Consider the following 26,466-nt stretch of genomic DNA (forward strand, 5'->3'; position numbering starts at 1 on the left):
TCAGATGCCCCTCGCAGGCCTCACCAAGCTGCCTGCCTGAGCCTCTGCTGCTCAGAGCCTGGGCACTCTGGGATCCTTCAACACCCCAAACGTGGAACAACACAGCTCGCCCATGTATGGACTAGTTCTCCAAGGGCTGTTGGTGCTAATGTCAACAACAGTTTTCATTAAGTATTTTTGAATTTACCATATTTCCTTGTCTTACTATATTTATTTCCTCACTCAGCAAATAAAGCAAGTGCATCTTACATCCTGTGGGCACACCCCTCACTGCTTGCACACCCACAAGCTGGTTTATATTGGAAAGCATTCACTTACACAGAGTGAGGACCAGCTGACCTGTGAGGTCGGGAAGCTTCCAGGGAAGTACCCCAGACTTGGCACTGGGTCCTTAGGGCAGAAGAAGGGGCAGAAACCTCCAGGAGGGAGAATCTCAACAACTCTGGGAGGGTGCCTGCCGCCTTGCACACGGATGTCTTTGACAAGCCCCCTGGCCTTTGCACCAACATGGACAGACTTGCAATAGATGTTTACAAACTGCATTGTTAGGCAGCCCCCAGTTGTTACAAAGTATTCTGTGCTAAGCCAGAGTCTGGGGCAGTTACTTCCACCCACAGCAATGTCCCCTGCCCAGCATGATAACCCAGATGACCTGGGCTCCTGGCTTGCACAAGAAGGTCAAGACCCCTGCCTGCCTAGACTAGATGCTGGGCACCTGTCATGCATGCAAGGCCTCGCTGAGGCTCACATCTGTGGCAAGCTCTGTCCTCAGTCCCTGAATAAAGATGCAGAGAACATATTTAAAACCTCAAGGTGGGACTCTGCAGTCAACCCTGTTAAATTTCATCTCATTGCTTTCAGCCCTTTGGGATAAACATGGGTCATGTGTTTATCCACGTCACTGATAAAAATAGGACCCCAGGATAGAATGTTCCAGGTTGTTGTGCTCCAGGAGTGACTCAATCAGAAGCAACTCAGAGCTGCTCCACTCTGCCCCTCTCACATTCTGGGGCCTTCAGGGCCAGCCTGAAGCTACAGTCCAGCCACCAACACCAGTCCTGAAAGGATTCTGCTGCTCTTTGCTCTCCCATTTGCTCAAAACAAAAAGAAAGCAAAATGCAGACGCCAGTGCTGGGACTCCAGCTCAGGGCTAAAGAGCGGAGGCTCACCCACACTCCCAGGGACAGGCTGCAAAACCCAGCACGAATGACTAAGTTAGGCTGTGGCGGCCTCTCCGAGCCTGACAGGAACAGGCAGAGCCACAGGCCCCCACACACCCAGCCAGGGTTAATGACTGCTATTTTCACCCTCCCATAAAGGAAGTTCTGGATGCCAGGGCCTAGGCAGGGAGGGGCTTCTGAGTGCCCTTGCTCTTCTTTCTGACAACACATAGGAAGCTCTCTTGAGCAGATATCTAAAGTAGTTTAACAGCCATCCTGCTAACAATCAGATCAAAAACACCCATCCATTCCACGTTTCCAGAGCATGCCCACCCTGTCCACCTCACCCGACATACAGTTAGGAATTTCATACCTTCTGGGGCACATAACCAAATAAGGATGCCTTTACACCAATGGCATCAGTCACCACCCCAACGTGTCCTCTTCCATCTCCCCATCACCAGCACCCAATTCCTCTGAGGAGCAGCAGCTCTGGGCTCAGATCCCCCATCATCCACTGCCGGGTCCCACCACCCTCCTTCAGGAATAGAGGTGGGACACAGAATCTCTCCTCCTCTCCTTCCCACAGGGCAGGATGTCCTATAGGATCTCACCTTTAGCTGAACTCCATCTCCTCTTCCAACTGACTTCCTCCCTTCCCACCCAGCAAACCCCTGCAGGACGTCACTCAGATGCCCCTCACAGGCCACACCGAGCTGCCTGCCTGCTGCCTGGGGGATGCCCAGTACCTGAGACTCCCAGGACAGAGCCCTCCCCCTACAAAACGCTCCTCAGCAGCCTTCCCCAAAATAGTGCTGCCAAAATAAAAGGCTAGTATTCTAATGATACATGCAACCCAGACCTTGTAAAGCTACCAAACAGGGCAAAGTCCAAGTGTCCCCTTCCTCTGCATCTGACCCTGGTAAGTTCGCCAGAAGCATCTCTCAGTTGATGATTCACTGCTAACATCTGCCTCGTTAGTGCCAGAAAGTGCAGGCCAGTGTCAGTGCTAATGGCACCCAAACTGGGTGGTCTTCTCATCCTGGCTGCCCTATAGCCAAGAACCGGTTAAAGTCACGTTTGTAGCTAGACTGCTGATTCCAGTAGCCCACTTCAAAATGCCTCCCTCCTGTTTTCACCATTATACTATTTCCGAAGTAAATACCAATTTCTATGCCAAATAACTCACTTTGGAAGTAGCAAGGGTGTAAAGCAAAGTCAACAGATAGAAATCACAGTTTCATAAAAATCTCACCCACTGTTTTCACCCTCCTTCCGATCATCTTCCTGGATGCCAAGGGTAGAAGGTGTGCCCAGCCACGCAGACAGTGAACTGGAGAGGTTTCTGGAAAACCATAACCATCCGCGGAGGCACTTCCCCTAAGCCTTCCCTGTAGCTCTTACCTGATATTTTCACCGGACTTTGAAAGCTGGGTTGAATTTTATGTACATTGTCGTTTTTTAACACCTGATCCAGTGGAGATCTTTCGAAGAAGGTGAGCACAACTTCTGACCTGGAATACTGGGAAAAAAATACATTCATTACTAAAAAGGAGCCCTCGCTTGAGGCGGCCTGTCTGAGGCTACTGCCTGAGCTGCTCAGGTTCTGCAGGACTCACGGCTCCGAGGGGGTGGCAGTCACTGCCCACTTTCCATGCACCTGAGGCACCTCAGAGGTAAACGCAAGGCCCGGGACACACAGGACAGGGCTAACACCAGCAGTGGCTAGTTTCTCTGAGTGCCAGCATTTCACACACATCGACCTTTACTTTACAATAAACTGAGCCACGGACTTTCCCCATTTGCAGCTGAGGACGCAGAAGCTCCCAGGAGCTGTAGGTCAGCCTGACTCAAGCTCAGGTTCTTGGTAAGTGCTCCACGGGAAGCATGCAAACTTCACTTAAGGAGCGCCTGCTCATGTGGATGCCAGCACTGCACTTGCCTTCTTTTGACCTCTTCTAAAATACCCTGAGCAAGACCAATGGGTTCTGAGCTCAAGCAAGAAGGCAAAGACCACCGCAGTGGGGGGCCATGTCCCTTCCTCCTCAGTGCCTCCTGGGCCCTCAGTTTCACTTCTTTCTTCCCCGGGGAGGAAAAATCAGCCTCTAGAGCCCCAAAAGTCTTCTCTTCTCCTGCCTGGTTATATCTACCTCCCTCCCCATGGTCTGACAGCTCCGCGAGGGAGCCAGAGGCTGAGTGGGCCAGGGGTCAGTTATCTTGAAGCTGGCAGGATGCACCCACCAGCCCAGCCTGCACCAGTTCGGACTTACTTTACACGGCATGCTTATGATGGTCTTTAACAGCTTCTCCACCTCATTAAGCCTGGTTTCTATATCGTGGGCGTCCTTTATGGCAACCAGTCCTAGAATTGAGACAGAAATGCCTCACATCAGGACAACAGGCCAGGAAATTGTGCTTCTAAATTAAATACAGAACAACAGCCCTACCCTGGAAGCCCTGCTCTAAACCTTATTCTCAGTTCAACTGCCCAGTGGATTTACATGTGTGCTGGGCTGGGTGCTGTCCATCCAAGAGGAGAAGCCTAGCAGGCAGGGGACTGAGGGGTGAGTGGGGCAGGCAGGTGTGAGCCACAGCAGGCCACCAAACAGCCCTCTGAGAGGGACAGACAGGGCCAGCTCCATAAATACCCTGGATATGGCCAGAGCTCGGCCTCTGCCGGCATGGTGGCTGCAGCCAGGGGAGGCTGCCCAGGGCCCACCCAGCCGCAGTGTCACAGTGGAAGGCCTCTCTCTACTGGCCTCAGCTAACCTGACTACAGGGCCCATGTAAATGGAGCTCTTATTTAGACAAGTCATTTAAATGCTGACTTTGGGAGAAAAAAACTCAGAAATCTTTACCCAGAGAAAACCAAAGTGGGCAAGACTCACAGCACTTTTCAGGAATCTCGGTGTCTTTCCCTGTCACATAATCGTGAGTGGCAAAGGGCAGCATTTTGTTTTAAAATATGACAGCTCACAGCATGGAGATTCGGGGTGAGTTTCTGTCTCCCCAATGGGTGGTGCAAAACAGAAATGTTCTCCTTACAGTCTCTATACATGATCTTCCTAAGAATGGGGGATTAGATTCCCAGGGACACTGGTCTCTTCCCCGTACTTCTGAGGACCTGGGCTACTGCCCTGTGAGCTGTGACCAAACCAGAGGCTGAAAGCCCAGAACTATTATCAGTTGCTGAATCTAAGTTTTTCACAAGTCTGGTTTCACTTTGTTTTGCAAGGGTTGTTTTTCACAGGCAACTCACTGAGTCTACATAAGCAATAAAATTAATTTACTAAAACTACATGTTTGAAATTAAGAGGTGCAGAACATATGGTCCATGGGAACTGGGGGCACCCCAGACGCAGAGCAAAGGCAGCTCTGAACACCTGGGCTACAACAGGGGAACCCTTCCCAATGTCGGCTGGAGTCGGGAACAACTTCTGGTCAAGGCCAGGAATTGTTCCCCCAACTTCCCAAAGCACAGGCCACCTTGGATGTGAGCATCCCGTGTCCCTGCTTGTCTACCACACAGGCCCAGGGGCCAGCTGGCAGCTCTCCAGGGGGCAGGGGCCTAGAGGCCGCAGGGTGGGCTGTGGCCTGCCCACCAGGAAACCCCAGGCCTCTGTCCACACAGCCCATGCACGCACCCCAGCATGACACGCCGGCAGTCACCAGAGAAAGGAACTGAGTCACCTTCTCCCCTTTTCCCCAGGTTGCCCAGCCCTACCACTGCACACTGGGGAAAGCTGGGAGAAGGAAGAAAATATCAGAGGGCCAGATTCTCAGGATGCCTCTAACCCCAGGCCCTGAATTCTTTGCTTAAAATTTCAAATATGCACATGTACACACACATATTCCTGCGGCTCTTTGCACCAGAATACTTTGATCTGCTTGCAACGGGGAAGCCAGCAGAGAGAAACAAGGCCAATGCAAAATACCCTGGAAAGTTGTGTTCAGAGGAGGACAATTATATAATTCATCCCCACAAAGTATTTCTTTATTCTAGGACAAACAAAACTATTATTATATTTCAACTTTTATCACAGTTAGAGTACTAGTTTTAAATCAATCAAGTTTATGACACAGTAGTTGTGTTTTTATATTCTATGGGCACATTTGTAAGATTAGCTTCTTGTATGGTTAATGCATACAGGATATTTATACTTATTTTATGGAATATAGGTATAATTTAACCCTAAATTAATATATTTATAATTCTTGTATCTTGGCTTTAATGACATGTTTCTGGTTATATGTTAGATTTAATTAATGTCCAGCCCATGGTTGGGTTTATAACCTCCAAGGGTAAGATTTAGTCAGATAAATACATTCTGCTCTATACTGATCTTCCCTTAGGGTGGCCAGATTTAGCAAATAAATCATAGGATGCTTAGTTAAATTTGAATTTCAGATAAACAATGAATAAAGCAACAGTGTGGATAGGCTTATACTAAAAATATATTTGCTGTTTATCTGAAATTTAAACTTGGTGTCCTGTATTTTATGCAGCAACCCTGTCTTCTGAGTGACCCATTTTCCAGAATGAAGTAGAGAAAGGCCAGAAGCACCTTGTTAGGCTCTGGAAATGGTGTCAGCATTTCAGGTCAAAGCACACACAGACCCTTCCTGATGTGACCCAGCCCACCCTACCAGCTCTGGGCCCTAGGACTCCCCCACACCTTCCAGCCAACCGGGGAAGAGGTGCACGCTACCCCAGAACACCCCCCTCCCGCGGCACTGCGTCTGGGTGCGCATACCGGCTCTGCTGACCTTCCCCCACCTCCATGTTCCCTGGCTCACTTTGGGAACACCCCACCCAGCCTGTAAGGGGTGGGCCCACGCCATCTGCTCGGTGAGCCGTCTGCACACCAGGGAATTGACATGCTCTGTTTCTGGGCTCCCATTGCAGTGTGACTGCTCCTTCCCCTGGGTCTCCCCAAGTTGCCCTTTCTAATCAGAGGTTAGGAAGCCCCTTGGTTCATCTCACTGTTATCAGCAATCAGCACAGGCGGGATTCAGTGTGTTGGCTGTTTGTTGACTGAATGTGCATAAGAGCACGGAAGAATGTGTTGCCTACGTGTGTGTGCACGTGCACGCGTGTGCATGCTCCATGTTGCCCACTGGTAGTAACCCTAGTTCACGTTTCTCTGCACACACTTAGCTGGACACCAGCCAGAACCCACCTGCCAGCTGGCTCTCAGTCCAAGGCCTACAGGAGGGTTGCCTAAGGGCAAGTGGCAGTAACAGGGCCACTCTGCTTAGCAGACTTCATTTGGGGAAGTATGCAGAATACAGACTGGTTCCTTCCACCTGTCTTAGTTTCTGAACGGAAGCCAAATGGTGCTCTTTGGAAATGTAAACGTGCCTCAAAACAAAACCAGGGTTGGACACTGATCTGGAGGAAGATGCTGGAATCCTTCCTGCAAGAACAGAAGTGACTGATGCTTATTTTTTAAGCTTTCAGTGGGGGGCACTTTATCATGATTCCCTTTCCCATCACAGCTTCCCAGGTGACATCTGCTCCAGTGATCCGGCTATAAAGTGCTGTCCTTTGTCTGAGGAAACCCATCCCTGCGAATGACCACAAGTGCCCACCTCTTCCCCAGGAGGGGCCTTAAAGGCAGAGAGTTAGGAAGTGATGGATTCAGCTGGGCAGGCTGAGACCCACATAAGGGCCGCGGAACCAGGCCGGCTGAAGCTTCAGTGGTCACCACCAGAGCCAGGCAGGTGGCCTCACTCAGCAGAGCCCCTAGCACCCCAAGGAGGGCATGAAGGACTCCCCACTCGCCAAGAGGCTTCCAATAGCCTTGCCCTCCTAACGTGCCAACCTTCACATTTCCCCTCTCTCCCGGGCCCAGGACACCACCTGCCTTCACTTGTTTTACAGGTGTTTCCCACCAAATGATGGCCACATTAAATATGTTAGGAAAACATTTAAAAAAGACAAGCCCCAAACTACAAGTACAGAAATGAGATACGTCTTCATTTAAAAATTTCTATTTCACATTCACTGGGGTTCCTCCCTTAGAGCTTTTCAATTTCACAACTAGTGGGAACCTCAAACACCTGCTGGCAACACCCAAAATTATATAAACTCTCAAAATGAAACAGCACTGAAAGGCGAAATTGTGCACAGAACCCACATTTTGGACAGTGTGCAATTCAGGAACAGAGAGCAAGAATGATGCGGTTGAGAAGCACTCCTACCCCAGACTAGTTATATGCATTCCAGTGGTTTTCCAGCCTGTCTGCTGTGTTTTCCCTTTGTGACCTCAGAGCTAGGATTGTTTTTTCAAATACCAATTGTTTACAGTACATAATAATTATAAACCTTAATTTTAAAAATATACTTAAATACAATTAATTTAGGGTAATCTAAAACTTTCAGGTTTTATATTCTAAACGTTGTTGATGGAATGAAAATGCTGCAAGGATCTGGTTTGACTCAATTTTATTCTCTGAGACCCCGCAGGCGGGAAAGTGGTTGTGAAATTGCACTGTGGAACAAAAAACTCAAAACACCTCTTGGTTACGAGACTGCCATTCCAGCATTAGCCAGCAGGGAATGCTGGCACTCTGTGGAAGCTGGAGTTAGTCTGGTGAGGACCAGAGGAAGGAATTGGCATCTACCTGCACATTTAAATTGTATCAAGAAAAAAAGTTAACACTTCACTGCCCCCGGAAATCATTCTAATGGCTGATAGGGCATAATCACTGTTTATGATTATGATATAACCTCAATTTTTAAAACTTTACACAATTTTGTGATGTGGAATTTTTATCCAAATTTAGCCCAAAAGAGTTAAAAATTTGAAACTGAAAATCTAATAACACGACTGGACATAATTCAGTGTGCCAATTTTATATACACTTGGGGGCTAACAGTCAACAGAAGAATCCAGTGTTTTCCCTCTAAACCAGTTTAGCCTTGAAAACTGAGAATGCAAAATGTGCTTCTGTCATTTTCAGGATTAGATTTTTTATGCAAACACAAACACCTGACTTATTCTTGGAACGCAGACTGAACCCGCTGGTACTGGCAGAAAGACCTATCAGCACAAACATAAACAAACCAGTTTCTTAATCTCGGAAATCTGGGTCCAAAGTCCCACTATTTCAGTAACTGGAGGCTTTGGGCTGCACACCTGTGGTTCTCTGTCCCAGGCTTCCACCACGGAAGCACTCCGGAGGTCTGAATTTAACCTCAGTGTAGATCTGCCTTATAATTCCAGAAATAAAGATGAGATGCTGCTTGGGTCAGCTGGGAAGAAAGACTGTCCCTTTCAAAGCACATTAAGAAATGTCCATTACCCAAAGAACACAAGTCTTTAAAGAGGAGACACACACAATAGAGCCCTGAGGAAATTTTCTATAAAGTGGACTTCCAAATCAAGTCAAAAAAGAAAGTACATTTAAAGTAAGTTCCCTTGCCATTTAACATATGTGCCCACCAATACAATGTACAGAGAAGCACATTGTAGGTGAGAAATGCAGGTCATCTTGTGTGTCTAAGAGAAGTGTTCTCGAAAGTTTGAGTGCAATACAAATTTTGGAACAAAATATTTTAAATTTTCTAGGAAAACTTTCAATGCTTACTTCCTAAGTACCTATTTTGTCAATAAGTAGTCGACATTCAGGAAATGGAGAGTGAGAAATGATTAGCACGAGAACTTGAGTTGGTTATTCTTTGCAAACTTCAGCACCCCGGTGGAAGTCCTCACACTCGGGAAGCCCACGGCCACTGGCCTCTAGACGAGTCTCACGGCTCCGTTACAGGACACCCTCCAGTGTGGGCTGTCACAGCGTTTATGTGAGGACAGAAAACGGGTCTGCCCCTCGCTCCCACCCTACCACACTAACAAAGTGGTGCCGTTGGTTCACGCGTCCTGTCCGCTGCCCTCACCCAGAGATGCTCTGACATTGACACTAACGTGTCTGCATCTTTCCGAGAATGTAAATAACTCTTCCTGAGGAGCAAGAAGGGGCTGAGAAAAGACAACCCTGCTTCCTCAGCTTTGCACTGCCCATGAGATGCTCCCTTGAGTGAATGTTATTTTATCAGCGTGAGAAAGTACATGTTTGACCTAAACATACTGATCTTTCCTGCATCCTTCCTGTAATCCCCCCTACTCCAGGCCTCTGCATTATTCTCTCTGAAGCAGAATTCCCTTACTGAACTTCACACTAACATTTTTAGGAAGCCATTTGCTTGCCAGTCTCTCTTAAAACATCAGTGGTGTTTAGGGAAGGCCAGCCCACTCTAGGCTCTCAGTGCAGGAAGCACTCACTCACACATCCCAAGCACCGACGGCTCCTGCTCTACGCCAGGCACCCTCCAAAATGTTGGGGGTACAGAGGCCAACCAGATGGGCAGTGACTTCATGCCAGCCAGGGTGATGGACATGAGGCGAACACTGGCCACAAAGGCAGAGTGTCACCTGGGAGGCTAGGAGGACCATCCTCCCCAGGTAGGGGCCCTGAAGGGCAAGCAGATACAAGGGGCAGGAAGGGGAGGAGAGCAGGCATGGGATAAGGAGGTGTGGAGCTCCTAAGGAGGGGGAGGCCTGACACAAGCAGGGCCTTAAACCACATCAAGGTCCTTGTTGGGGGTGGGAGGCTCCCCGTGTAGGTAGGCTCTGCCATGAGAACTCTGTGACTTGGCAAGTCTATTTCTTACAGTAACACATGCGCCAGCCCCAGGGCGTCCACAGCAACCCACTGCTCCCCAAATGGCCCCAGAGCACAGTCCCTGGGCCTGACCCACACCAAGCTCCAAACTGTAGTGTCTGGCCCACAGAGCCCTTTCTGGGCTCTCTCCTGAGCCCAGGCCCCCCTAGGATGGGAGACTGGAGGGCACCGTCAGGACCAGCACTCTGCCTGGATGACTCTGGCCAGGGAACTCTACTGCATGGTAAAGGGCAGAAGCTCCAGGGTCACACGGCCCTGCATCCAAAGCCGCAGGTTCTCAGTGTCCCACCCAGTGCCAGGCGCCGTGCCGTGCACTGCCTCAGTGCTCCCAGTGGCCCCACCGCACGGACCAGAGCTGCTCTTGTATCTACCCTATGCCCAGGGCTCGAGGAACTAAGCAACTTGCCTGGGTCACTGAGCAAGTGGCAGGGGACAGAGCCAGACTGCATCCTCACCTGCCCCAGCCGGACCCTCTCCCACAGGATGCCCCCCACAGAGATCATGGTCATCGATGCCATGTGGGTAAAAGGCACGTGGAGTTCACAGCTCACAGCCTCATTCCAGTCTCCTGAATCCCGCCCCACAAGCATTGTGCTGCCCCAAGCTGAGCTCCTCGACCAAGCAGGAAATTGATCCAATCCCTAGTATCTTATTAGCTCTTTGTGGCACTACTGCCTGCCCCTGGGCACTTCAAATCTTCCCTTATCTCGAAGGTTCACAATGCAGAAACATCTTTCATCTTCTGTAAGATCATAAAAAACAGACAGCAGAGAACATAATGAATAACTGAATGTAAACCAAAATGTTGATTTTACAGAATCAAGAATCAAGATCACCTACTCCTTTGAAACAGAATCTGTAGCTGCAGTGGAGACCTGGATGGCCGGGGCAGCCACAACGCTACCAGTGGGTTCACGGTAACGTCTAATCAAGAAGAAACAAGCTTCTCCTTTGAAATTTAGTGGAAAGTAACCATGACCCAGAAGCCTGCTAGCACACCACCTATGTACAGTTCTGTCCCCTCCTTCTCTGGCTGAGAGGTTAGCTCAGGTCACCCGGGGCCCACAGCACAGTCTGCCATCTGATAGGACCGTGAACCTAACTCAGGCACGTGGCCACCTACAAGGAAAGGAGAGGACACCAGGCAACTAGAGAAGGAAGCCAGAGTGAAGTCTGGTGGCAGCACCTGAGGATTTGGAAAAGATAAGGAAGGGAAGGGAAGCGCAGGCAACATGGAGGCACTTGGCCCTGGCACAAGCCTGGGGTGGCACAGCATGGTGCCCAAGGGGCCTGGGAAAGCACAGCACCCCAGGCCAGGAGCCCCATATATGGGAGAGGTTCAAAAACAGGTCTGTGAATCAGTAAGAACACCCACAATCCCTCTGAGAAGTGGAACTGCCTCTGTCAGAAGGAACAAGATACCCCAAGGTACAGCTATGGGAGGCGGGGCTGCATCACAGGCGAAGGTTAGCCTGCCCCCAGCACCCCACTGTGAGGACCCATCAGGCTGGGCAGAGGTGGGCTTTGCAACCCTGGTCACTGTCTGGGACCCATGTGGCCTCTGCTCAGCCACTGTCAGATAGGAAGCTTGGTGGCTCTGCAGGTGCTCCCCTGCACCAGGGGGTGATCTCCCTGCTTGCTTCAGGGCAGCACAGCTTCTCCTCATCTGCCCATGTGAGAGTACATGGCAGGCTCAGGGCCTGGGGTGGGGCACACAACTTCGAGAGCTGCCAGGGATGTGGGAGTCAGGGGACACATCTGTGCCCAAGCCTTTCTGTTAATATTCTGGGTGCCCTTACCCCATTCCACGGACCTCAAACCTAAGAGCAGGCAGGTAGATTCATGTCCTGGTGATCAATGCGAGCCCTGACGTGCACATCAGCAGTCATGCTCAGGCTGGGTTCTCATTCAGAGGTGGAGGGCTCTGAGAAGGGTAGTGAAGTGACCTGACAGTCTGGCTGCTGTGCTGAGAAAGACCCCAATGATGCCTGGCATATGGCAGGCATGCAACACATCCTTGCTGAATAACTGAATGTAAACCAAAATGTTGATTTTACAGAATCAAGAATCAAGATCACCTACTCCTTTGAAACAGAATCTGCAGCTGCAGTGGAGACCTGGATGGCCGGGCGTCACAATGCCTGAAACAGGTGCTTGATCAAAAAAGGATCAAAATAGTTCAAGGGCCCCAAACAATCAGTGGGGATTCTGCATGCCTGTGCTTTCAAATATAAACCTTCCCACATACGGCAGAGGTAGTAGCAAGAGGTCGTGACCCTTGTCTGGTCAAGAAACCCTGAACCATGTCACAAATCTCACAGAGGGATTCAAGTTAAAGACTCAGCCCCACTGGCAGCAGAATGTGAAACAAGCCAAAAGGGACACCTTGGTCACCCAGACATAACATCCACAGGAAGTGGCTCTGTCCACTGCCTCAGGCTGGTAAACAAGAAAGGGAAGAGGTGGGTTATCAGATCCAGATGAAGAAGAGGGTAAGGTGAGAGGCCAAGATTCCCAGGCAAAGGGAAGGGGGACATCAGCCCCGCTCAGACAGAAGCCAGGAAGGTCAACGTCAGTGAGCACTATGACTGTTCCATGACGGGTTTAAACATCTCTGCACATGTGTCCAACACACAAGTTCCAAGGACAGTCACCAAGCCTAACTCTACAGTGTGAGCACAGAGGGGAGAAAAAACATTTCTCTCCATATAAACATTCTCCCCGCTGCACTGCTTGACGGACTAAGAAAAGGGCTCGGCATCTCTAATCACATGCAGATTCGAAAAGTCAGGACCAAGGCCTTCACACCCACTAAGGGTGTTCAGTCACACAGGAGCCACCAGCCTGCTGCCCATGTGAGCTCTGAAACCAGGCTTCCTCACAAAGTTCTTTAATAAAACTGGGTATCACAAATTAAACCTAGCCCAGAAATAATGCAATACATTTAAACCAAGGGAACTGGACGAATTACTGAGAAAAACTGGCATTTCCAATACAACACACACATCTGGTTGCCTTTTGTATTTACAGTTTGTATATCCAGACAACCTTTGTATGGAAATAATAAATCTGCATGGAAATAAGGCGGAGGCAGAATCTTCCTTTCCATTACCGTCATGTATTTTACTTAGCATACAAATTATCTGGTCTTCAAGTATCTAAGAAAGGAAAAGGATTTCCCCGGGATTGTACACAACTCAGGTGGTGCTGGAGAAGGGACAGGCTTGCCTCTCTGCAGAGAATCAAGGACTAGAATGGAGATTCACGGTCACTCTCCTCTGATCCCAGGCCCCCGCGTCCTCCCCTCCAGGGGGGGCAGAGCCTGCCCTTGCAGGAAGTTTCCACTGGACAGGACTCCAGCCAAGGAAATGGTTCCAACGGTTCCATCTTGGGCTGTTATTAAATCCTTTACATACAACCACTGGTCCTCATCCTTAACCACCCCCAACCATCTCTCCCTCCACCATATCTAGTATCTATTTCTGATTTTCCCCCATTTAGATACTTGAAAGTAGCTGTCATATCTCTTACGAGTCTTCCGTCTCCCGGCTAATCACAGCCTCCTAAGTCTTTCTTCACTTGTGAGTAGGTGCTCCACTCTGTGGAGGTTCCTATACCTCAGAAACCTAGAAACAATTGCACAACTCATATGAGCACAAAAAGGACAGAGCCAGGGCATGTACGTGGTAGAACAAGAGCCTCACAACACCCTCCTTCTGCTCCAGGTAAGGCGTTTTCAATACCGTATCCCAGGGCAACAAAAGCCACCCCCTCCCTACCCCCAGCTACAACCCTAGCCAGAGGCAGCTGAGGCTGAGAGTAACAGTAGCAAGCGGCATTTCTGGAGGGCTTACTATTGCTGTACATTCTGATTCATTTTAGCTCTCACACACACAAAGCAGGCAATGCATACGCACTCTGCTACAGGGAAGAGTCAGATGGGGAGCCCGATTTCAACCAGTCTCTCTGGGGTCACAGTTGAGCTGGGCCACCTGACCACAGAGAGCTCTCAGGGCCTCCAGTGTGTGGCCTGCCTTGTTCCAGAAAGGGTAGAAATTATTAAATAAATGGCTGTTTTGTCATCTAAGCTTTCCTGATCTGGGAGTTTATTTGTTAAATTTAAACATATAATAACATACACACCCAAAGAGCAAACCCAAGGAAAACTGCTACTCTGACCAAATTATGTCCAGAATGACTGACTATAAATATGAGAATCTGGAGAGCAAGGAGAAGCCTGAAAGGCAGGCTGTCTTCTCACTTGGGGCTTTCGAACTTGCTGGCTTTGGGAGCCTTCCAAATGATGCGTCTGCCAGAGGATGTGTCATGAGAACTGAACCAATTATCCACATAATTCACACGCTGGGGTGGGGGCTATCACCAGGGGGGAGTAGGGGCTATCTTAAGACCTCAGGAAAACCAGCAAGAGGACTTGTCCTGGCCACCCTCAGCTTCAGCAATGCCCCAAAGGTGACACCAGCCCTGCTTAGAGGACTGCAGGAAGTTAGCTTCTGGGTAAAGTGCCACCATGCTCAGAGCGGCAGGTGGTCACACACTGCACTGGGGGGTGGGGTCTGCTCAGAAACCCTACGCGATTCCAGCCCCTTCTCCCCCAAGCCCCGCGGCCCAGCCCCCACCCCATTCCTTCCCTTCCCCACTTCAGCCTCTCCAGCTTCCTCCCCTTTTCCAGCCTCCTCACTGCCTGGCCTCCAGAAGGCAGCGCGGTGGGACAGGCGTCAGCGGGGCGGTAGGAACTGGGAAGCCACAGCAGTTCTCTGAGAACCCCCGCCCCGGGAGCCAGGGCCATCGCAAGGCCGGGAGGAGGCGGGCAGCCAATCAAACGCGAATGCGACCCGGCCCTGGGCAGGGCACCCGGGCTTTGCCTCGCAGCCGGTGGTGGGGTGGCCCCTCCTGAGGAGTGACGGCCGCTGCGTGGCACCTCACACTCGGGCAGCCGGTCACCGCGGCCAACGAGAGGCGAGCCCCTCCCGGGAGAATGGAGCGGGGGCAGGGGTGGCGCCACTGTGACCCCAGCTGGACACTGTCGCTAACCCTCTCAAACGTTTCCCGGCCCGGCGGGCTGGGGGTGAGGGTCGCAGCTGTCCCTCGCGAGGATGGGGAAGGAAGCGGTGGCCACGCCAGATCGGGGCCTGGACCGGGAGGCCTGGGGGCCGCCGCTCTGGGGCTGCTCAGCGACTCGTCCCTGGGGACGCTCGACTCTCTGGCCTCCTCCGCTTTTCCAGCGGGTCGGGGCACCCGTCTTCCGCCCTCTGCCGATGGGGCCTCCGGGGCATCAGGAGCCACCCCGCTTCTCCCCCAGCCCCCGCCCCGCTCGCTGCCCTCCGTCTGGGCGCGGAGGGGCTCAGTGTCCCCGTCCCGTCCCCAGGGGCGGCCGCGCCCTCGGACCAGGGGACTTCCCCCTGCCTTCCCCCTGCCCTCCGCGCCCTCGCAGACGGCCTCGCGGACGGGTCTGGGGTCCCGCCCTCCCCGGGCCCCGGCCCCCGGCCCCGAACCTTGCCGCAGCGGCGCGCGCGCCAGCTCGGGCCGGTCCTCGGGGAAGGCGTCGCGGAGGCGCTGCCACAGGCGGCCCAGGTCGGCGAGGCTGCGGTGCAGGTAGAGCACGCTGCGGTCCGACCACTCGGTGCGGATCTCGAAGAACTCCTCCTCGTCGCCGCGCCGGCTGACGATGAGCCTGCGGATGCCGTTCACCCAGCAGCCGCGCACGAACATGTTCACGAGCGAGGTGCCCTCAAACACCGCCGAGGCCATGCCGCGGGCCGCGCATGCCCCCGCCGCCGGGGGCGCCCTGGCCCCCGCCTATCGGCCGGCGGCGGGCGCCCGGGCCGGGCCGGGCTCTCTGAGGCCGGAGTCCGTCCGGAGCCGGGGTCTGCGCGCGGTCTGTGCGGGGTCCGCGCGGCACCCCCGGGAGAGCGTGGCGCCGACTCGGCGGGGCGGCCGCGCCGCGGCTTTATAAGGCGCTTCCCATTGCGGGCGGCGCGGTCGCCGACGTCGAGGCCGCGGCCGCGCCGCCTTCCTCCCGCCTCCGGGGCAGAGGCCGCGCCGCGGGCCGCGGGAAGGGGCTGGCCTGGCCCGCCGCTCCCCCGCCGTCTTCTCAGAGCCTGCGCTGCTGGGGCCGCGGGGACCCCAGCCGCCGCGGTGGGGCCGAAACCCGAGCGCCGGGCCCGCCTCCGCGCCCCCAGCCCGGCCCGCCCCACCGCCTCCTTCCCCTCCCGGCCCCAGAGCCGCGGGCGGTGACTGGACGCGAAACGGGGGAGGGAGGGCGGGGCGGGCCGGCGCTCGCGGGGGCTCTCGGCGAGACTTCTCTCTCCGTTTCTCGATCCGCGGAACTCCCCGGGTCGGGGGGCTGCCGCCCCAGCCCCGCGCGGCGGGATCGGGAACTGCACGCGTGCCGGGGCTGGGGACGAGGGCGGGCTGGGAGCCGACGCGCCGGCCGTCGGACTGTTTGCGTCGCCCTAGTGGCCGCGTCCCTGCCCCGCCCCGCGTGCGCCCCCCCACTCCGCGTCCTTCCGCTCATTCCAGTCGTGCCACCGCCCGGCCGCAGCTCGGACGCCGCTGCGGACGGAAGGGGACGCGGCGGGACACACCCGGCGCGGCAGCCCAGTGCCAGGGAAGGGGCGTCTCCTAGGACCTTGGCCCGCCAGCGAAGCGGGCTCCCTCCAAAAGCAGACGGGACCCCCTGCGAACAAGTGGGACAACCCAGTGGAAGGAAAGAGTCTGCGCGGAAAGAGTGTCCCCAAGTAGCCGCTGGTGTGATGGAGAGACTTCCGAAGTCGAACTGTGGAAACATAACTCCTCACGCTGAAAACCGGAATTCACAGCAGCCGTGACTGACAGCCTCCGGTTCCTCGGGCCGTTTCTAATTGGAAGACAGAGGTTGGGGCAGGCTGCCCGGGGGTCGCTGGCCTCAGACCAGACCTTAGGCGTGTGTCCCTCTTCGGCCTGCCCTCCACCCCCATACCCCTCCACCCCCACTGCCCAGTGACTGGCTGGTATCATATCTTCAAAGCTCTTCGTTTAGGTTTAACTTTACCTCCCTGTGTTGGTCATAGTCGCTGTTCGCTGTTTACAGTAAACTGGAGTAGAAGGTGTTTTCCGTTGTTTGGCAACCCACCCTCCGCACTGGGTGCTGGGTGATTGATAGGCTGATCAAGGGGTCTGCCCTGCGCAGGTGCTGCTGAGCAGAACTGAGCCGCAGTCTGCTCAACAAAGCCCCTTTGCCGCCTCCCCAAAGTCATCCTCCCTGGACGCACATCCCTTTTCTCTCTAAGCCAGTGATTGGAGCAGCACCTCCAGTACTTTAAAGGCCAGGATTAAGGTGCATTCTGTAAAATCTTCCTAGGAACAAGTAGGGCTTCCATCCCCTGTTGTCTAGGAGACCTAACTTTGCAGAAGCTGCCCTTCAATCTGTGCCAGGCCTTCCTGGTAACTAAAGAGAAGAAAGGATTTTCGTATCAGTGATGTTTATTTAAAGAGACTACAGAAAACTAGATAGCCAAGTAAAAAAAAACAGCTGCCCAAAAGTCACTAATAATTACACAAATTCAGATTAAAACACAATGAATGGCCATTTTTTTAATACATACCATTGATACAGATTTTTAAAAATCTATCGAGAATAGTTTTCCAAAACCTGGAAATAAAGCCAAGATGGTATGTCCTTCAATGTCACATTGAAGCATTGTTAAAAAGCCCAAGGATCACTTTTCTAGGAGAATGTACCATTGATGTTGTTATTTACTATTAATGAAAGTCTAAGAATCGGTAATGTTTTATATCAACTTGTAGATTTATGCCTGGTAGAGACACAAATGATTTTTATCCCAAAGAAAAGGTAACTTCAAAGGTTACAATTTATTGCCTTGTAGGACATTAACCATTTTTATATCTAGCCTAGCAAGCTAATTTTAATATATTTTAAGGACTGTATAAACCTATTTCCCCAAATGAGCTTTGTATAAGCTTTTTCATCTTACAAACTTTCTCATTAGTTAATTAGGTGAATATATTTTTGACATGTACAGACCATAGTTGTAGAAACATTTGAAGAGTCTTACTTTTGAAAACTGAAAAAGTCTGACAAGAACAGGAGTTCTTGCAAGGTTATGGAGAGACATACACTCACATACTGATTTTGGGAGTATCAGTTGGAACAGGTCTCTGAAAGGCAGTTTAGCAGTAGTTGTTAAGCTGAAAATGTGCATGACCTGGGACCCAGCAATTCCTCTTCTGGGTTCAATCTTGGAGAAACATTTCCATGTAGGCATTAAGAGAAATGTACAAAGACATTGACTGTTAATAGCATTTGCTACAGTGAGACATTGGAAAGGATTTACATGATCATCAAAAGTAGAATGAATAAATGAGTGACACATGCATGTGGTAGAATACAGCCAGCACAAAAAAAAATGAATCAGTTATAAAAGTACAGATAGATCTCAGAAACCAAATGCCAATGGAAATGACTGATAGGTAATGGGGCATGGTAGTGCAGGTAGGTATGACAAAACAATACTACATTCAGACAGATACCTACCAAACCCATAAAGGTGCCTTTGGGGTAGTGAACAAGTCCACATGGAAGGGTGTCAAAAGGCACTTCTGTTTTCTCTATAATGTTTGTATACACATTTCTGAATTAAATGAATTCACACATTACTTGTGTAATTTTTAAGAAGGGTGTAGATGCTGTGGAAAGCTGGAAGTAAATAGCCACAGTTCCCCCAGTGTTGGTGGGAATAAACCATTGAGATTTTATTCTTAGAATTTTTTTGTTACTTAAATGTCTTCTGATGGTGATAGAAGACACTCTGAAGTAAGTATTAGAACTTCTGACTCCTGGCCCTGCCCAGCCATTGAGGAACTCCACGTTTATAATTTCAAACCACTCACCTGCACTTTCTTTGCCTGGATTTGCCTTTCTGTGAATTAGGAATTTTAAACAAAAAAATTTTTAAGCCCATATCTTTTGAGAGGACAAATAAAATGCTACACGACAGCAAGTGTGCTGTAAACACCTTTGAGAACCTGTGTTATATAAACGTTAGGACCAGATAGAGAGGAGGTAGAGAGGTTTCCGGTTGTAAATCAAGCTGATTAGCTAGTTTAATGCCTGAGGCTGCATAATAGGATGTGAAAATGGAGGACAAAGAGAAGCTCTCTGGGACCCCTATCTTCCAGGCCTGGTGTAGGATTGCGCAGGTGTATGGACGAAGAGCCCTGGTTGTAGGTAAGAGCCTGGGAAACCAGATACTTCAGCCTGATTAGTAAGAGTAAATAATGGGAATAAAAGACTTCATGAAATGCAAGACCTTTCCTTTTGAGGCGATGTTTGTTTTTCTTCTGTGTTCGTTTTGTGTTGGCTTATATATTTTGTTAAGCCTCTGTCGTTTCTCTCTAGTCCTCACAGTTAAGATAAAGACAGTGTAAAGGTTGGCAGTAGCCCCCCCGACCCCGCCATGCTCCCCTCTGTATCCCGCTCCTGCATCTGACAAGAACCACAGCCAGGGAGTGAGACTCCGGTGAGGAAGGTAGTACTGGCCTCAGAGGGCCCTAACCCCACAGGTTCTACAATCTGTAACCCCCTCCCACTCCACCAATATACAAATTTAGAGCTAAAGACTCTTTTTTGTCACTACCTGTGCTTGGATTGAGTTGATAAACTTCATGCAAGCGCCTTGATTACTTTTGAGGGCCACCTTACCGGTTGTTCTAAATGCAGTAAGGCACTTCACGGAGCATCCTGCCAAGCACAGCTCTTTTTCCATTTCTCTTCAAAACAGTAGCAGTGATAGAGCCTCAGCTGTGAACATTTTCAGGCACATAAGATGATCTGATCCTCACAATGGCCTTCAGGTCAGAGGTGGGGAATAACTGCCCCTTGGCAGATGAGAAAACTGAAGTTTCCAAGAGGGTCTGCAGTGGTCCCAAACCTATGGCAACTCCCAAACTGAGGACCTCCCTGCCAGTCCCACAGCCTTATCAGCCTTGGTTCCAGCCACCCTGGCACTTCATCCCCTACCACTCTCATCGCTTCAGTCCTCTTCTCTTCAGACGTGCCAGACAGGCCCAGCCCGGGCTTTGCAGTCACCATGGCCCTGGCCTGCAGCTGCCCTGTGTCCTCCCCAGTGGCTCCCTCCTCTCTGGTCTGAGCTCAGACCCACTGCCTTATCAGAGAGGCTCTCCCTGACTACCCCACTGAAAGAGCACGCTCCTGCCCATCACTGCCTTCTTCCTGTGTTTCCTTTCTCCAGCGTGCATGACACTGTATCCGCTGATAATGCTCTGTCCCCTCACCAGCACGAAAACCCTACAAGAGCCGCAAGTGACCAAGGTTCTGGACTCTAGCCAGGAGCCCGGTGCAGGTATTTTTACACGAAAGAATGTCCATCCTGCAACCTCAGTGCTCAGCTGGAACTTTTTTTCAAGTGCATGGAGGTGCCCTGCCTCAACAAAACAAAAGTCTTTTCTGGATCTGAATAATCCTCACAAGAGTAATGTCTAAGGAGCATACAGCTGCGCATGGTGATGGGGCAAGGAGACTCAGCCACACAAATTTCCTATAGCCCGGGATCTGCTCTGCTGCATGAGGAAAGGAGCAGGCAAGACCTCAGCGTTGTCCATGCTGATGTTGGTCCACGTGATCTGGGTGTGGGGAAAATGTCTAACATTTTAATTGTCTGCTGCATGTCTATACATATAGACAACCAACCAGCATAGATTCCTGGTGAGCTCAGCAGGCTGACTTCATTATCAAATAAAACATGCCTTCATGTAACTGAGTTTGGGAGTATACTCACCAAAAATAAGAATTTTGGTATTAGAACAGTCTCTTAAGCCATACTGTCTGATAGTCACTGGAGTGAAACCAAGTGTTGATGAGTCATCCCACATACATAAGAATAAACGCTTATAATAAGCATAAAGAATAATTTGGGGAAAACTATGAACAGGATAGTAAATGACATTTCAAAATTTTTGTTAAGTGTAGCCATTACCATTGTATTTTGTAAAAAAAAGTCCATGTTTTTAGGTTTTGTGTCTCAATATCCAATACTGCATCTTGTATATAGTTAGTAGAATTAAGCATCTTACCATGATGAAGACCATGGAAGCAGCCATATTAGATTGCCAACACCCAGGCTTTTTGCACACTGCTGTCACCATAGCACCCAGGAACCCCAGCAAATTAAGCCCAGGATATGGCATTTTATACCCAAATTCCCCAACTTCGATATTCAACTAAACTTTAATAGAATGAGTTCACATGCTAGCTGAAAAGGACTTTAGTGATTATTTAACTGTCGTGCATGTTGGCTATAAAATTATTAATGCTCCTGAGGGTAGAGAGATTATCCTGAATGTATCAGCATTAGTTGCATCATCACATAACATAGAGGCTCTAGATCTATACATTGCGAACACTTTATTCTATGAGTGAGTGAGGAGGAGACAGAGGGACTTCAGGCTTATTCAAGAAATGGAGAAATGGGGAGATGTTTGGGTTGATGTTTAATTTATCTGGTGTCTGCTCAGGTCAGTATGCCCATTTTGTCCCCATTCAGGGCACTGTCCATCTAATTACACCATTAGCTGCTAAGCATGAGCTGAGCGAGATCTCTTAGTTGACAAGACTAAGGTTGAATTCCATTGCCCCTTACTTTATGGAATAGATATGTTTCTGAAAATATGTGGGTTGACTAAATTTCTGTAAATTTGATTAGTGTGAGCAGGAATTTGTAATGGAGGGGGTGTAACCTCACCCCTATTCAGGGGCTTGGATTTGTCCTCAACAGCATCATTGAGTGGCAAGGACCCACTCTGTTCTGGGGGGAATTATATGGTTTAGGCCATTCAAGGGAGTGTGGGGAAGTTGGGGTTCCTGCGGCCAGGATCCTCACTGAACTTAACCCACATCCTGATGATGTAACTGGCCTGTTGCTAGGCTACCGCTTCCACACCTTTAGGCAACTCAGTTGTCTGCACGTCCCGAATATTTCAGCTAATTGTTCAATTGCTGCTATATGTTTCTCACGACCGTGCATACCTCACCATGGGTAAATTCTGCCCAGGAATAGACGGTTCAGTGAACTGACACCAGAAAAAAGCTCAGGGCAAGGGAGCAAATGCCAGTGTTTTGGTTCAAGGAGTTGACTGCTAATAGAAGTACGTACATTTGTATTAGTTGTTAGGATGAATTGTTCTAACTCTTACTCAGACAGGAAAACAATTGAAGTTACTTTTCCCAAGGGCTCTTTAACTCAAACATTCAAAATGACAGAGTCTCAGTTAACTAAGAGCAGAAGTCATAATATTGAAAAAATAGGTAAAGAAATATTTAAAGAGATAGAGAAAATGCTGCTTTCCAAAAACATCCAGTTCAGGCAATGACTGAAGAGGAGCTAAGAACAACCAGAACATTCGCTTCCTTTTTTGCTAATTTTTTTAAATCGCTTGTAATGCTTATACTGAACCTTTGAGCAATAAGAATGTATATATAGGAAGAGATTGTGCTTGAGGGACGTTCTTCCAACTACCACCCCAATACATATATATATATATATATTTTAGAAACATATATGTAATATTCTAGAAAACCAATACTAGTTCTTATGACCGACTTTGGGCTACAGCTATAGTTTAGAAACTATGCAATTGCAGAGTGCTCTCCAAGGTTTTGCATTTTGTTAATAACCTATTTTAAAGTTCAGTATTCTAGCATCTCCTTAGATTTTGATTATATTCCCAAAAGTCCACTCCAAGTTCAGCATCAACAGATCGCAGTATGAGTAGGTGAAATTGCTTTCCTGCTTTGTGGTGTGCTGCCTTTGAAAGAGACTCAACATAAAAGCAGCTGCCCTGATGGTGCCCACACAGCCTTTTCTCAGCCTACATTATAGAGACGGTCTGCTTAAAGGTGTCTCTCTGAGATAGTTGCTCTACCTGGGGTGGCTGTGTGGGCATGCTTCAGGCAAACAGCCAAGCCCTATGTGATATCCACATATTTCACACCCAAAACCACACCTTCCTGTGGCTTAAGCACTGCCTAGTCTTCAGAGGCCTTTTATGTAATTCCATATTCAATGGTAATAGCTCCTGATGATTAATTTTGCTGCTTTTGGTCACGTTTAGGGAAACAGGTTTTGACATGCAGTAATTTTCAAGTGGAGAGAATGTGGGATTGAAGGGATTGTTTTCAAATTAATTCCAATGATTTTTAAGTTGCATTTTCAAGAAATGTAATTCTTCCTAGAATATAAGCACATACATATACTGTTTAATTACTTATTATAACTACTTCATTCCAAAAAAAGAACAAAAGAAATAAATTAATATGTTATGCTCAGTGAAATAAGCCAGGTGGAGAAAGACAAGTACCAGATGATTTCCCTCATTTGTGGATTATAACAAGGAAGCAAAATGAAGGAACAAAACAGCAGCAGACTCACAGACTCCAAGAAGGGACTAGTGGTTACCAAGGAGGAGGGTGGGGGAGGGTGGGTGGGGAGGGAGGGAGAAGGAGATTGAGGGGTATTATGATTGGCACACATGGTGTGGGGGGATCATGGGGAAGACAGTGTAGCACAGAGAAGGCAAATAGTGACTCTGTTGGCATCTTACCACACTGATGGTCAGTGACTGCAATGGGGTATAGGGGGAACTCGATATTATGGGTAAATGTAGTAACCACATTGTCTTTCATGTGAAACCTTCATAAGAGTGTATATCAATAATACCTTAATAAAAATATTATATTAAAAACAAAGAAATCAATAACTGAGTATAGTTATTGAGCCTATCCATGTAATTTCACTTTCCTATTGCTCTGGACATTCATTTCACTTCCTGAGGCGTAAGAAATGAAGAAGGGGGGATTGGCGTGGGGAAAATGATGTTGAATCTGGAAATGTCCTCTTCTAGTCATAGGCTTATAGGAAAGCAAACAGGCCTAAGTGTATAGGCCATTTTTATATCCTTTAATTGTTACATATAAATATAGAACTCAAAGAATTTTAATAAGGTAGGTAAAAATATTTACTCATATCCTAAGTCATCCCCAGTTAGATACTCCATTACACAGGGGGCTGTCTCTGGCTTCTTGAAGCCTGTCCACCTCCTGCCTGCAAGGTGTTTCCCTAATAGCTGGACGTTTCCTCTGAACTGGCTCCTCGCTGGGAAGAATAGTCCGAGCGATCAAACGGAAGACATTCCTAGGAACTCTAAGGTCAAAGGAAGGGCTGATAAAAGATTCTTTTAGTTCGGGGGATGGGCAGGAGGGCCAGAAAGTGGAAGGGGACTTTTACTTCCCCTCTTGAATCACTGCATGGTGGTCGGCTGGGTTCTTCAGGGGAAAAACAAAATGGCTGGAAAACACTTTTAAAAGTTTCTATGCCAACATAGTATAAATTGAGCTCACTTCCTGAGGAAATGAAACTCTTAAATGCCTCTGTAACTTTATTGGTGACCTCATGAGGTTCTCCCCTCTTCCCCCTTCCCCCCAGTTTGCTGATTACAAATCCAGGTTCAAAACCTGTAACTATTTACCCAACTAACCAGTTATTATTTTTTACATGTATAGATTTTTTTTCACCTATCCAATTTAATTTTTAAAAATATATTCATCAGCTGCTCCCTCTCTCTGGGGGCAGCCATTTTTTCTTTCAAATAATAAAATCTCTTACGTGGGGAAAAAAAAAAAATATATATATATATATATATATATATATATATATATATATATTCATCCACCACTAGTTTTCTCTCCTTGTAAAAGTCCCTCTTTGTCCACATTTTCTCCCTTTCACCACTCATTCATTCATTCATGCATTCAACAGATTTTTATTGCCAGGTGGTAGGTAAATCAAGTCAGCATGGCACCATTATGAGACGTGAATTCTTCTGTACTTTCGACTAAGTCTTTATCAAAGATGAGTAATCTCTCTGCACCTTGAGAAATAACCAAGTATCAGGGTTTTCATTAGTCTTTTTTAAATTTAGATTTGTTAGTCTAAGAGATCATGAATTATGCATCTTGGGAACTTTGAGAAAGGAAAGATGATCCCCTAGAAGCTGATCATCTGGCACCTCTGATAAGCTCATATATCAATTTTTAATTTCACCATGGTCTAATTTTCAAAGCAGGAGAAATTTGTAGCATAATGTAAGCAATAGTTGCTACATGCCTGACTGTATCAATGTGAGCTCTTTAGTAGGCAACCATGCTGTATCTGTGCCTTCTTGGAAAATAAAGTTTGGGGTTTTTTCTACATACCTAGACATCAGACTATTTATTTCTGCACCAATTTTCTCATCTTTTCTAAGGGACACTTTCTCTATGGTAATGAGCTCACAGATTGGGTTTACAATTTGAGAGACCCCTGTTTTGGACCTCTTCGGTAAATTAAAACAGCACATTAGATTTGTTGTAGCAAATATCTCATCTTCTTGTTATAAAATTCACATACACATTTCGTATCCTGGGTGTAGTTAAGCCCAGAGGAAAAAGCATCAAGGAGGGAAGCTTTGGATATGTAACCTTATGAACAGGAAGATCCCAAACTTCCAATTTCATTCTTCTGGTGGAAAAAATTATTACCATGTGGCATACTTCTGCTGCAAGAATTTTTGCTGGGATACACTAATAATTTTCAGCAGTTAAGAGCCTTGTATGTGAAAGGAAAGTAGAGATATGAAAACACAATCAACTCTAACAATAGGTTGAGACTAACCATGCCTGACCCCAAAGGCTGGAGATGAAAGTAATCATTTCATTCTTTTTCCTCCTTTTCAATGCTGCAGCTTGTGTGCATCTTCAGCAGCCAGGCCGGGTTCTTCTGCAGGTGCCTTTCCAGAGCCACCCACCCCCTTCAGGAGAGCTAGCCAGGAGCCCAGAGAGGAGGCGTCCTCTCCAGGGGTCAGTTCTGCACCCACCACATCCTTTCTTTAAGGAAAAGAAACATCTCAAGATTACTTCCTATTTTTCATCACTTGCCTGACTAATACAGACATATTGTATTTGCATAACATATTTTTGGTCCACACTGGGACCCATCTCTGGCTTCCTGAATATGTATTTTATTTTGTGTGATGTCTGAGAGCTGAGCCTCTAGTCGCATTACGAGCCTGTATGCTTCCAGTGAATTATGCTACAGGCTTTAGAATTGCACTGCCAATTTGTAATCCTATCTAACAATTTCATTTTCATCTCTGAAAGATGTTAAATAGAAGAATGCTTTGCGGTGAGAATTAAATCAAAGATCTCAGTATATGCAGCCCCCCAAGCCTGACTTCTTTGCTCTATTGAGGTTAATGTTATACATCTCTATCCAGGACCCTCATGTTCACCCACAGAACCTTGCAGAAACTTCACCTTAACCCCTCTTCTTTATTTTATTGAAGTAGAGTTGGCTTACAATATTATACTGGTTTCAGGTATACAACATAATTATTCAACATTTATGTACATTAAAAATGCTCACATTAAAAATGCTCACCATGTCATAGAAACTTTTAAAAGTGTTTTCCAGCCATTTTTTTCCCCCTGAAGAACCCAGTGGACCACCATGCATTTATGTACATTAAAAATGCTCACCATCTGTTACCA

General features: G+C 48.6%; 1 protein-coding gene across 7 annotated transcripts in view; it reads right to left on the reverse strand.

Annotated features, from left to right (window-relative positions):
* PXDC1 (PX domain containing 1) overlaps positions 1 to 16,036 on the reverse strand; it is a 112,545-nt gene extending 96,509 nt beyond the window's left edge. For 4 of the 7 annotated variants that reach the window (XR_012126308.1, XR_012126309.1, XR_012126307.1 and 1 more), the window contains exons 1-3: positions 15,359 to 15,942; positions 3,431 to 3,522; positions 2,565 to 2,682 (exon numbers count right to left, since the gene is read on the reverse strand). Coding sequence is in view for 2 of the 7 variants with exons in the window: in XM_073224775.1 (XP_073080876.1) it covers positions 2,565 to 2,682; positions 3,431 to 3,522; positions 15,359 to 15,614 (466 nt within the window). In the remaining 5 variants the exon portion in view is untranslated. Of the gene's footprint in view, positions 1 to 2,564; positions 2,683 to 3,430; positions 3,523 to 15,358 lie in introns of all 7 variants that reach the window. The other 3 variants (XR_012126311.1, XR_012126310.1, XM_073224774.1) reach the window with 2 other exon arrangements.
* Positions 16,037 to 26,466: the final 10,430 nt, after the last annotated feature.

The sequence above is a fragment of the Manis javanica genome, chromosome 16, assembly GCF_040802235.1.
Source record: "Manis javanica isolate MJ-LG chromosome 16, MJ_LKY, whole genome shotgun sequence".
Lineage (NCBI taxonomy): Eukaryota > Metazoa > Chordata > Mammalia > Pholidota > Manidae > Manis > Manis javanica.